Consider the following 13,991-nt stretch of genomic DNA (forward strand, 5'->3'; position numbering starts at 1 on the left):
TAAGCAGTGTAGTTCCATTTAATGCTTTTCATAACTAAGCAGGAAATAATATTACTTCTTTGTTTATTCTTTAGGAGTGAAGAATTTTTAATCTGTGAATTTTGTCAGAAGGTTTGTGACCTTAGTATAACTTTGTGTTGTGGTATCTTTTTAAAGACAAGGTCAAATCTACTGCTGCTATCTTCGATGATGAAGAAGATCTGTTTAAGGAAAAAGCAGCCTTACCGGAAACTGCTGCGAATCACACAGGTGGAAATAAAACAAGAGCAGAAAAGAAGGTGAGCAGGAGGGGAAGATGGAACGTAGGAATGTGAACTTGGGTTATCATGCCAGTTTATCTGCAACCCAGAGGGAAGCATTGTTTCCTTTAAAATTTATTGTGAAAAACGTCATATATACTGAAAGTTGAAAGAGCAGTATATAACAAACACCCAAATAACTACCGCTCAGATTCAACAGGTGATATTTTGCGAAGCGTTACATCTGTTTGAACCTTCTAAGTGTATTTTTTCTAAACTGTTTGAAATTAAGCTGTAGTCATTGTGATGTTTCACCCCTAAATATTTCATCAAGCAGCTCTTAAAGACCTCCCACGTAATCAAAATTCTGTTATCACGCTGAGAGATTAACAGTAAATCCATAGTAGAATCTGATATCTAGTCCATATTCAGATTATTGCAGTTGTGCCCAAAATGTCTTTTTAAAATCACACGCAAGGAGCATAGTATTGATTTAAAATCATCTCATATGTGGTCATACTCCAATTTCCTCATCTGCCCCCAAATGTCCTTTATAGCCTTTTTTCTTTAAAAGAAGCCCAGGATCCAGGCAGTGGTCACACATGGCCCTGGCCTGCCTCTGCAGTCTCCTTTTCATCTGCAGTAATGCCCCACGTCTTTCCTTTCCTTTTCGTGGCAGGCCGGCCATCCCATAGAATGTCTCACACACTGCGTTTGCCTGGTTATTTCCTATGATTATGTTCCCATTCAACACTTCCGGCAAGAATACCCCTAGGCAAGACCGTGCACTGCCTGTCTCATTGCCTCAGAGGGATGGTGTGTCCCTGTGCCACTGGTGGAGATGCTGAGTTTGAGCCCTTAGTTAAAGGAGTGTCCGCTGTATTGTTCCCTTGGAAGGCTACCCTGGTCTCCTTTGTCACTGAGAAGTGATCTCTGATACAAGAGCTTTTCTCCTCCCCACTTCCCTTAGTGTCACGTAGGGTCCTGGGTTTTTAAGTCCTTGTATTATAACCCCTTACCATCACTATTCTTTTTGATGCTGAAGTTGTCCTGTGTTTGGCCAATGGGATGTGTCCCCATCAGGCTGTAAGTGCTCTGGCTGCTGCCCCTTCCTCTGCCATCTGCACAGCTTGCTGCCTCCTCTTCCTAAAGTTTGTCATGTCCTTGCTATGAAATCCTGACCTGTCGCTGATCTCATGAAGTCCCAACTCAGAACCGGCTGGCTCCTGTCTTTCTTTCTGCTCTGCCTAGAGCTGTACACACCCTCCCTGAGCACTGTATAATGCAGCCAGTCTGTACTGCTCCCCGATCCTCCATTGTTGCCCTCTGCTCTTTCTTCTTTTCTTACACAGTTCCCTCTGTTTGGAATGTCCTTGCTTCTACCATCTCCCTGTGCCCAGGCCTGGTCTCAGGCACAGGTCATACTTTCTCAAGGAGCTGTCTTCCCCCTTTCCTGACTTACCAGTTTTTCTATTGTCTCTCCTGATCAGTCTCCTTTGTGTTGGTTTTACACACATCCAGGGTCCATGGCATCTCTGTTCCCCCAGCTCACGGTATGGTGTCTTATCCTAGTAAAATAACCCTGAATTTTCTGAATGGATGATTGAGAAACCCTCATTTCCAGATGTCTCATTTCTTGACTCTCACTGTTTTTTCAACAAAGGTTACCCTGCCTTCCAGCAAACATCTCAAGCTTGTGTCAGAAACAAAGACTCAGAAGAGCGTATTTTCAGATGAGGAGGATACTGAGGTATGGAATGTGTTTTTCAGTTTTGGGTGTCAGCCCATAAATGAAGCATTAGAAACGATTTCTGAATCAGGGTTTTCTCAGTGAGATACAAGGCTTCATATTAAGTACTTCAGTTGTTTCTTTGAAAATCATTTTTTGAGAACATAGTCTTTAGAAATCAGTGTAGATGCAGCACTTTCCACTCTTGGGTTTGAACCCAGTGTGTCTCCTGGGGGAAAATACTCTCACCTCAGGGTTATGTTTTGCACAGGAAACATCCTTGAGAGACTGTTGAAGGGACTGTGGTTCTCATGGGGAAACGGTGCTGCTCCAGGCTGTGAGCTGTTTGTTGGCCCACGACGCAGTGAGGCTCTCGAACCAGAGTGGAAGTCAACGTGCTGCTCCTTCACGGACAGTCTTACTAGGGAATGTGCCCAGTGATGTGGCCTTTGTATTCTGGCACAAGGTAAAAGACCTTTCCCTTGGTCTAGCTGTGGCCCGAGAACAGTTTGTGGCTGGCACTGGTGTTTAGACCGCTTCAGCCCTTTCAGGCAGGTCAGCGCCAACTCTCAGAAGCCTTGCTTTTTTTTCTGGCTAGTGTTTTAGGGGATTGGAGACCTGTGAGATGTCATGGGAAGTAATAAATGCCCTCCTCCGAAAAATCTGTGGACATACCAAAATTTGCTTATAATTTCAAGAGATTGTGGGCCCTGGTTTAAGTCTCATTAGAGTTTGTAATAGCCAGGATGAACATACAACATTTGGAAGTAGAGGGATTATCCCTAACATAAGGGAAAGCTCTGAGACCTAGATTGCATTGCAAAGCTGGTGTAGAGAAGACAGGAACTAACACAGAATGCTTAAGCCAGACTCCTATCGCACGAGCATGGCATGTTGGTCACACACTGCTGCCGTCCTCCTGTGTCACCTGGTCGCCTTGTAGCAGCCACACTGGCTCACCATTGTCCCTGAAGCACACCAGGCACACTCCGCCTGGACCCTTGCATGGCTCTTCCCCCGGCCTTGAACACTTTATAGAATCTGTAGGGTTTGCATCTTCCCGTCTTCCAGTCCCTGCAGGGCCCCCTGAAGACCCTGCACACCACACTGAACTCCTTATCCCCTCCTCAGTTCAGTTTTCACCACAGTGCTTATCACCTACGATACTGTTTACTCAGGCGGTGGTTATTTTCTCCATTCCCAGTTAGAATAAGCTCCGCCGGGGTGAAGACGTTTGTTCCCTGCCTGTGTCTTTCACACCTGGACTAGTGTGCGGCAGGTGGTAAGCTGTCAGATAGCTGGCGGCTGCGTGAAGAAACCGAATGTGAGCAATTTCAGTGATGTAAGAGGTGTTCCAGCTATCTGTTGATGTGGAACAAGTCACCCCCAAATTTAGTGGCTTATGAAACATTATTTCTTATGGTCCTGGAGGTTGACTGGGCCTATCTAGGCAGTTCTGACTTCGGGTCTCTCATGGGGTTTCTGTCTGAAGGCGGCAGGGTGAGAATCATCTCCACATGTGCCTGGTGCCTGGGCTGGAAAGACGTAGACACTGGGGCCTGTGTGGCATCTCTGTTTCCATGGGGCCTCAGCATGGCGGCTTCAGGAAAGTGGGACTTCTTACCTGGTGTCCCAGAGCTCCAAAGGGAGACTTGGAGAGCTGAGCGGATGCTGTATCGCTTCTTTACCTGGCCTTGGAGGTCATACGATGTCACTTCTTGCCCATTCTGGAAGTGGAGGTAGTCACAGAGGCCCTCTCAGGGTCAAGGGAAGGGGGCATAGACTCCATTTATTAATTCTAGGGGTATAAAAGAGCTTATTTCTGGACATGTTTTAAAACCACCATCAAAGGATTAACCTCCTGTGCGTCATAGACAGAATGTTTTTATCAGATGCCGTCAGGATATGCAGGCAAGGAGAAGCAAAACCGTGTAGTCTAGGAGATAAAGCTGTGGACCAAAAGGGCTGATTCCAGACTTTTGCCTCTGTATCTCAAGTGTGGAGCCAAAGCCTGCCATGTGAAGTCATTTTGGGAGTATCTTTTAGGGGACGTGTTTGAGATAACGGAAATGTCTTAGTTTTCAACGTTAAGAAAGGTATCAGTTAAGGGTCCAAAACCGTGGTGCTGAAATTTGCTTTTTTCTTTGTCTTAGTTTTGTTTTTTTAAAGCTGCAGAGTCCTTTCTTTAAATGGAATCTTGCCAGTGTGTACAATGCAGGGGGGACATGGACCTTTCTAAACAAACCCTGGGGGCAGCAGGGAGCACCAGCAAGAATCGGGGGTCCGGAATGAGCATGCTTCTCAGTAAGGAACTAATTAATCCGTATTGAGGAGTACTTAAGTATCTAAGGATCCCGTAATAAAAACAATTATTCGAAGAAGTCTTGGGAAATATGTTTTGGCCTTTCTAAATCTCTGGCTCTTGTAGCTTCTGGTTTCCCCTCCCAAGTGGGTAGTTGTCCTAGTTTACGTTGACGCTCTTACAGCTCAACCAGCAGAGCTCCCTTTGCAGTACAGGCTGACGCTCCTTGGCATTTTGAAAATGTCTTCAGGATCTATTCCCTGGTTTGATTTATCCCGTAGCTGAAGTTCAAGTTGAATAGCAGAAATTTTAGAATAAAAGTTTAATTTTTATTTATTTAAAGATACAGTAATCGTAGTCTCATAGAAGGAGAAAAGGGGTTACTAAATAAAACGGTGTCATAAAGGTTGGAGGAATTTGGGAATTGGCCTTTGTTTCCATTATAATAGAATCATCCAGTCTCTCCTATTCTTTGGATAGAAAAAGGAGGTCATTCTTGTTTTTTTACCATGATAGGGCATCGATTTGGAAAATTTCCTACTTTGGACATGTTATCAGGAGGGACCAGTTCTTAGAGAAGGACATTATGCTTGGTAAAGTTAGAGGGTCAGTGAAAAAGAGGAAGACCCTCAACGAGATGGATTGGCTCAGGGGCTACAACAATGGGCTCAAGCATAGCAACAACTGTGAGGATGGCACAGGACTGGGCAGTGTTTTGTTCTCTAGTACATGGGATCACTGTGAGTCAGAACTGACTTGATAGCATCTAACAAAAACAGCAAAGTAATTCAAGTTGTAGTATAGAAACCTCTGGGTTCCTGAGGCCACCCGGAGTTCCAGCGTGGGTCCTTCTTATCCATCAGACGTTGGTCCTTCGTGTTTCTTTAGGGACTCTTACTAGCCAGCTCACTCTCTGTGTAGTCACCAAAGAGATCAAAATAGATCGGTACCTAAGGCAGCCATCATGTTCAAGTCTTTAGTGCCTTATATTGAACTCATATTTTTAAAACTGTGTATATCCTTTCTGATCAAAGAGTCCGTAGGAGAATTCTGATCAAAGGGGGGAAAAGTAGAACAGAATTTCACATTCTTATGGACTCCAGACTCACATTCTTATGGACTCCAGACTTCTGTGAAGGTTAGGCAAACCTCTAAAACTATTGCTCTGAGATAATCTTTAAACAAACCAGAAATGTCCCTGGAAGTCTTAAAACCGAACAGAGTTTAGCTTAACTTGTAAAAAAAGTCTGCCTTGAACATTATGTTCTTTTAAGAACTATCTATATGGGATCAAATTGACAACAACAACTCAAAAGATTTGATAGGAACCTTAGGGGGCAGTGAATTTATGTTAATGGGTGAGGAATAATTCCAGAAACAGAGGGTGAGAATGGTTACACAACTCAAATATAATCAGTGTTACTAAATGGTACATGAAGAAACGTGGGTTGGTGTATATTTTGCTGTGAATATTCTCAACAACAAAAAATAAAATTATATTAAAAAGAAAACAAAACTGTATATCATGTTAACCAGCAACCTTAATTTCCATCCAACAGGACTTGTTTTCTTCTCAAAATGCAAGTAAGTCAAAAGGTGCATCTCTCCTGCCCAGCAAACTCCCCACCTCAGTCTCGCTTTTCGATGATGAAGATGAAGAGGTAAACATTGTCATTAAAGCATTAGTTAACTAATTTTTAGGTTAGTAGAAAACTCTTGTTGATTTCGCTTTACATCCAGAGGCTTGTTCGCCAGGGAAAGGTGAATAGGGAAGCAGCTACACCATCGGGGGCTTATATCATGCAAATGTTTCTGCATTTATTTCAAAGTCTCCTTTCTTTTCTTAGATATACAATGGGGAGAACATTAGATTCTTGACTCAGTTCTTATTGGAAGGCTTTATAGATTTCATTTAAAAAATCTGCATTTAAGAAATACATCGCAGAGGCGGGGTCAAGATGGCAGAATAGTCAGATGCTTCCAGCGAGCCCTTTTACCACAAAGACCCAAAAAAACAAGTGAAATGATTATATTTATGACAAGCTAAGAGCCCTGAACATCAAAGGCCAAGTTAGAAAAGGTATTCAGCGGCATGGGGAGGAAAAGATGGTTCAGAAGCGGGAGCCCTTAGGCACCATTCCTGGGAGCGGCTGGGCGGGTCCGTACTAGGGTTCAGCTGCAGTTTCCTCAGGGAGAAGCAGCCAGCCTCACAGCCTACTCACACCTCCAGAACCAGAGAAGAACGGTGCTATTGCAAAAGCTAAGTACTTGTGTGTATTTTATCACCCCACGCCCTCTACTCCAAGCCAGCTTCAGTGGCTGTTGATTTCCTTGAGCCTGAAATAGGCCCGGTTGAGTGCCTAGAGCCATCCTCCCAGCCTTGGAAAAGGAATAAATTCTCAGTTGGAGGAAAACGTAATTTGCCAGCTCTACTAACCGGGGGAGGCACAGGACAGAAGCAGCTCCTGTCCAGGCATAAATAGTCTGTGGGCTTTGAGTAGCTTTCCCCCTGCATGGACATGTGTGGGCCTGTTTCAGGAGAAGAGGCCCTTGTTGGCAGACTGCAACTGTGTGGTGGAGAGGTGGGTGTTTGATCTTTGACGTCACTTTGCCTATTAAACAGGGTCCTCACCTACCCACATCAGGGGCCTGAGGATTGGTGGTTCCACTTAGGTCACCCAGCCACCCGCGACAGGGGTCCAGGGAAAACTGGTACCTCCCAGTCCTTACAACCAAAAACGTTCGGTGTCCAAGGTCCATCTGTAGAACCCACCCACCTTTATGTGCTACAGAAGAGGGTTGTGGTTTCCTCAGAAATGCGGGGGATGAATCTCAGCCCCCGTCTTGGTCAGAGCGTGACCCCCTGCTGCAAGCAGATACCGATACCTACACCCATCTCCCCTGCCCCTATAAGACTGTAGGACAGATCCTGTACCAGAGACGTGATACCCAGCTACCTGGACACATGAGCTGAATCGGTACAAGAAAAGCGAATGGACTCCTAGACTGAAATACCTGATAACGGCTCTATCTATCTAGTGACAGGACATCAGTGCTTCAAAAGGTGAAAAATAAGCTAGCTCACTCAAACAACCCACTTGGGCATATCAAAAGAAAACAAAGTAAGAAGCTAGGATATAGTAAGTAAACATAAAATAAACTAATGCAATAACTTACAGATGGCTTGGAGACAACAGTCAATATCAAATTCCATAAAGAAACAGACCATGATCAAATTAACAAGCTCTCCAAAAAAAAAAAAAAAAGAAGGGATCGTCCAGATGAAAGTACCTTCCTGGCATTACCAGATGCAGATTACAAAAGATTAATATACAGAATCCTTCAAGACATCAGGAAGGAGATCAGGCAATATGCAGAACAAGCCAAGGAGCACACAGATAAAGCAGTTGAAGAAGTTAAAAAGGTTATTCAGGAACATAATGAAAAATTTAATAAGCTGGAAGAATCCATAGAGGGATAACAATCAAAAATTGAGAAGATTAACAATAAAATTACAGAATTAGACAATTCAATAGAAAGAGGAGCTTGAATTGAGTAAGTGAAAGGCAGAATTGGTGAGGTTGAAGATAAAGCACATGGCACCCATATATTTGAAAAAAATCAGATAAAAGAATTTAAAGAAATGAAGAAATCTTAAGAATCATGTGGAACTCTATCAAGGGAAATAACCTACTAGTGATTGGAATACCAGAACAGGGAGGGATAACGGAAAACACACAGAGAATTGTTGAAGATTTGTTGGCAGAAAACTTCCCTGATGTTGTGAAAGATGAGAAGATATCTATCCAAGATGCTTATCAGACTCCACATGAGGTAGATGTGAAAAGAAACGCAACAAGACATAATCAAACTTACCAAAACCAAAGATAGAGGGAGAATTTTAAGAGCAGCTAGTGATGAAGGAAAAGTCACCTGCAAAGGAGAGTTGATAAGAATAAGTTCGGACTACTTGGGAGAAACCATGCAGACGAGAAGGCAATGGGATGACTTATGCAAAGCATTGATGGAAAAAAATTGCCAGCCAAGAATCATACATCCAGCAAAACTGTCTCTCAGATATGAAGGCAAAATTGGGACATTTCCAGATAAACAGAAGTTTAGGGAATTCATAAAAACCAAACCAAAACTACAAGAAATACTAAACGGAGTTCTTTGGTCAGAAAATCAATAATATCAAGTATCAACCCAAGACTAGAATCCTGGGCAGAGCAATCAGATGTCAACCCAGACAGGGAAATCACAAAAATAAATCAAGATAAAACAATGCTTACAACAGGGAAACAGATGTTGTTATGTAAAAGAAAACAACATTAAAACAAAAAAGAGGCACTAAGAAATGTAGTCATAGATCTTTCATATGGAGAGGAAGATGAGGCAATATAAAAAAATAAAAGTTACGTTAAAATTTAGAAAAACGGGTAAATATTAAGGTAACCAAAAAGGAGACTAACTATCCTGCTCATTAAACAAAAACACGAGACAAAAATAGAGACTCAGCAGAAACAAAATCAACAAAAACAAATGAGAGGAAAAGACAATATCTACAGATAAACTACTCAGCACAAAAAATTAGGTGGGAAAAAGAAACTCTCAACGATACACAAAAAAAGACATCAAAATGACACTACTAAACTTACACCTATCCATAATTACGCTGAATGTAAATGGACTAAATGCACCAATAAAGAGACAGACAGTGGCAGAATGGATAAAAAAACACAATCCGTCTATATGGTGCCTACAAGAGACACATCTTAGATTTAGAGACACAAACAAACTAAAACTCAGAGTATAGAAAAAATATATCAAGCAAACAACAGTCAAAAAAGAGCAGGGGTAGCAATATTAATTTCTGACAAAAATAGACTTTAAAGTGAAATCCACCACAAAGGATAAGGAAGAACACTATATAATGATCAAAGGAATAATATATCAGGAGGATAGAACCATATTAAGTATTTACGCACCCAGTGACAGGGCTGCAAGATACATGAAAAAACTAACAGCATTGAAAAGTGAGATAGCACCACAATTACAATAGGAGACTTCAACACACCACTCTCAGCGAAGGACAGGATATCCAGAAAGAAGCTCAGTAAAGACACAGATGATACACATGCTGCAGTCAACCAACTTGACCTTATAGACATACACAGAACACTCCACCCAAGAGCAGTCAAGTATACTTTCTTTTCTAGTGCATATGGAACATTCTCTAGAATAGACCACATATTGGGTCAAAAAGCAAGCCTTAGCAGAATCCAAAACATTGAAATATTACAAAGCATCTTCTCTGACCGTAAGGCTATAAAGGTAGAAATCAATAACAAAAAGCAGGGAAAAGAAATCAAACACTTGGAAACTAAACAATACCCTGCTCAAGAAAGACTGGATTATGGAAGACATTCAAGACGGAATAAAGAAATTCATAGAATCCAATGAGAATGAAAACACTTCCTATCAGAACCTTTGGGACACAATGAAAGCAGCGCTCAGAGGCCAATTTATATCAATAAATGCACACATACAAAAAGAATAAAGGGCCAAAATCAAAGAATGATCCTTACAAGTTGAACAAATAGACCAACAAAAGAAACCCACAGGCACCAGGAGAAAGCAAATAATAAAAATTAGGGCAGAACTAAATGAAATAGAAAACAGAAAAACAATTGAAAGAATTAACAAGACCAAAAGCTGGTTCTTTGAAAAAGTCAACAAATTTGATAAACCATTGCTCAAACTGACAGAAGAAAAACAGGAGAGGAAACAAATAACTAAAAAAAGAAATGAGATGGGCGATATCCCAGCAGACCCAACCGAAATTAAAAGAATCATGTCAGATTACTATGAAAAATTATACTCTAAAAAAATGTGAAAACCTAGAAGAAATGGATGAATTCCTAGAAAAACACTGTCCTGAAACCAATACAGACAGAGATAGAAGAACTAAATAGATACATAAAAAAGAAGAGATTGAAAAGGAAAAAAAAAAAAAAAAAAAAGCCCTGGCCTGGACAGCTTCATTGCAGAGTTCTACCAAACTTTCAGAGAACTGTTAACACCACTGCTACTAAAGGTATTTCAGAGCATAGAAAAGGACAGAATACTCCCAAACTCATTCTATGAAGCCAGCATGTCCCTGATACCAAAATCAGGTAAAGACACCACAAAAAAAGAAAATTACAGTTGTATATCCCTCATGAACTTAGGTGCAAAAATCCTCAACAGAATTCTAGCCAATAGATTTTAACAACATATCAAAAAAATAATTCACCGTGACAAAGTGGGATTCGTACCAGGTATGCAGGGATGGTTCAACATTAAAAAAAATAATTAATGTAATCCATCATATGAGTGAAAGATAAGAACCCCACATGATTTTATCAATTGATGCAGAAAAGGCGATTGACAAAGTTCAACACCCATTCATGATAAAAAAACTCTCAGTAAAATAAGAATAGAAGGAAAATTCTTCAATATAATGAAGGGCATTTATACAAAGCCAGTAGCCAACATCACCTTAAGCAGATCCTTAAAGCATTCCCATTGAGATGGGGAACTAGACAAGGATGCCCTTTATCATCATTCTTATTCAACATTGTGGTGGAGGTCCTAGCCAGAGCAATTAGGCTAAATAAAGAAATAAAGAGCATCCAGATTGGCAAGGAAGACGTGAAAGTATCTCTATTTGCAGATGATATAATCTTATACACAGAAAACCCTAAAGAATACTCAAGAAAAATATTGAAACTAATAGAAGAGTTCACAGGAGCATCAGGATACAAGATAAACATACAAAAACCAGTTGGGTTCCTCTATAACAAAAAGAATATTGAAGGGGAAACAACCAAATCAATACCATTTACAGTAGCCCCCCAAAAGATAAAATACTTAGGAATAAATGTAACCAGAGATGTAAAAGACTTATACAAAGAAAAGTAAAATACATTTCTGCAGGAAACCAAAAGAGACCTACATAAGTGGAAAAACATACCTTGCTCGTGGATAGGAAGACTTAACATTGTAAAAATGCCTAGTCTAACAAAAGCGGTCTATAGATTTAATGTAATTCCGATCCAAATTGGAACGACTTTTTTTTAATGAGATGGAGAAACAAATCACTAACTTCCTATGGAAGGGAAAGAGGCCCTGGATAAGTAAAGCATTACTGAAAAAGAAGAACAAAGTAGACCTTATTCTACCTGATTTTAGAACCTGTTATACCACCACATGTCTGTCAGTTTGTCATCCCGTGGGGGCTTGGGTGTTGCTGTGATGCTGGAAGCTATGCCACCGGTATTGAGATACCAGCACGGTCACCCATGGAGGGCAGGTTTCAGCTGAGCTCCAGACTGACAGACTAGGAAGAAGGACCTGGCAGTCTACTTCTGAAAAGCATTAGCCAGTGAAAACCTTATGAATAGCAGCGGAACATTGTCTGATATAGTGTTGGAAGATGAGCCCCCCAGCTTGGAAGGCACTCAGAAGATGACTGGGGAAGAGCTGTCTCCTTAAAGTAGAGTCGGCCTTAATGACGTGGATGGAGTAAAGCTTTCAGGACCTTCATTCGCTGATGTGGCATGACTCAAAATGAGAAGAAACAGCTGCAAACAACCACTAATAATTGGAACCTGGAATGTATGAAGTATGAATCTAGGAAAATTGGAAATCATCAAAAATGAAATGGAATGCATAAACATCAATATCCTAGGCATTAGTGAGCTGAAATGGACTGGTATTGGCCATTTTGAATCGGACAGTCATATAGCCTGCTATGCTGGGAATGAAAGCTCGAAGAGGAGTGGTGTTGTATTCATCATCAAAGAGAACGTTTCAAGATCTATCCTGAAGTACAACACTGTCAGTGATAGGATAACATCTATACATCTACAGGGAAGACCAGTTAATGCAACTGTTATTCAAATTTATGCACCAAATAAGGGCTGAAGATGAAGAAATAGAAGATTTTTTATCACCTGCTGCAGTATGAAATTGATCAAACATGCGGTTAAGGTGCACTGATAGTTACTGGCGATTGGAATGCAAAAGTTGGAAACGAAGAAGGATCAGTAGTTGGAAAATATGGCCTTGGTGACAGAAACAATGCCAGCCATCAGATGATAGAATTTTGAAAGACCAACGATGACTTCATTACAAATACCTTGTTTCAACAACATAAACGGCGACTATACCCATGGACCTCGCCAGGTAGAACACACAGAAATCAAATTGATTACATCTGTGGAAAGAGACGATGGAAAAGCTCGATATCATCAGTCCGAACAAGGCCAGGGCCCGACTGTGGAACAGAACATCAATTGCTCATATGCAAACTCAAGCTGAAACCGAAGAAAATCAGAGCAAGTGCACGAGAGCCAAAATATGACCTTGAGTATATCCCACCTGAATTTAGAGACCATCTGAAGAATAGATTTGACTCACTGAACACTGGTGACCGAAGACCAGATGAGTTGTGGAATGACATGAAAGATGTCATACATGAAGAAAGCAAGAGGTCATTGAAAAGAAAGAAAGACCAAGGTGGATGTCAGAGGAGACTCTGAAACTTGCTCTCGAACATCGAGCAGCTTAAGCAAAAGGAAGAACTGATGAAGTAAAGAACTGAACAGAAGATTTTAAAGGGCGTCTCGGGAAGACAAAGTCAGGTATTATAATGACATGTCCAAACAGCTGGAGATGGAAAACCAAAAGGGAAGAACACGCTTGGCATTTCTCAAGTTGAAGGAACTGAAGAAAAAATTAAAGCCTCAAGTTGCAATAGTGAAGGATCCTATGGGGAAAATATTAAATGACACAGGAAGCATCAAAAGAAGATGGAAGGAATACACAGAGTCATTATACCAAAAAGAATTAGTCGATGTTCAACCATTTCAAGAGGTGGGATGTGATTAGGAACTGATGGTACTGAAGGAAGAAGTCCAAGGTGAGCTGAAGGCATTGGCGAAAAACAAGGCTCCAGGAATTGATGGAATATCAACTGAGGTGTTTCAGCAAATAAATGCAGCGCTGGAGGTGCTCACTCGTCTATGCCAAGAAATATGGAAGAGAGCTTCCTGGCCAACTGACTGGAGGAGATCCATATTTATGCCTATTCCCAAGAAAGGTGGTCCAACTGAACGTGGAAATTATAGAACAATTCCATTAACATCACACGCAAGCAAAATTTTGCTGAAGATCATTCAAAAACGGCTGTAGCAGTATATCGACAGGGAATTGCCAGAAATTCAGGCTGGTTTCAGAAGAGGATGTGGAACCAGGGATATTATTGCTGATGTCAGATGGACCCTGGCTGAAAGCAAAGAATTGCAGAAGGATGTTTACCTGTGTTTTATTGACTGTGCAGAGGCATTCGGCTGTGTGGGTCATGACAAATTATGGATAATGTTGAGAAAAATGGGAATTCCAGAACACTTAATTGTGCTCATGAGGAACCTTTACACAGATCCAGAGGCAGTTGTTCGGAAAGAACAAGGGGATACTGACTGGTTTAAAGTCAGGAAAGGTGTGGGTCAGGGTTGTATTCTTTTACCATACCCATTTAATCTGTATACTGAGCAAATAATATGAGAAGCTGGACTATATGAAGAAGAACGGGGCATCAGGATTGGAGGAAGATGCATTAACAACCTGTGTTATGCAGATGATACAACCTTGCTTGCTGAAAGTGAAGAGGACTTGA

General features: G+C 41.2%; 1 protein-coding gene across 5 annotated transcripts in view; it reads left to right on the forward strand.

Moving 5' to 3' along the window:
• LOC126059664 (WASH complex subunit 2-like) overlaps positions 1-13,991 on the forward strand; it is a 79,051-nt gene that overhangs the window by 26,629 nt on the left and 38,431 nt on the right. For all 5 annotated transcript variants that reach the window (XM_049855532.1, XM_049855535.1, XM_049855536.1 and 2 more), the window contains 3 exons: positions 157-278; positions 1,903-1,989; positions 5,830-5,931. In XM_049855532.1, coding sequence (XP_049711489.1) covers positions 157-278; positions 1,903-1,989; positions 5,830-5,931 — 311 coding nt within the window. The remainder of the gene's footprint in view (positions 1-156; positions 279-1,902; positions 1,990-5,829; positions 5,932-13,991) is intronic.

The sequence above is a fragment of the Elephas maximus genome, chromosome 16 (assembly GCF_024166365.1).
Source record: "Elephas maximus indicus isolate mEleMax1 chromosome 16, mEleMax1 primary haplotype, whole genome shotgun sequence".
Lineage (NCBI taxonomy): Eukaryota > Metazoa > Chordata > Mammalia > Proboscidea > Elephantidae > Elephas > Elephas maximus.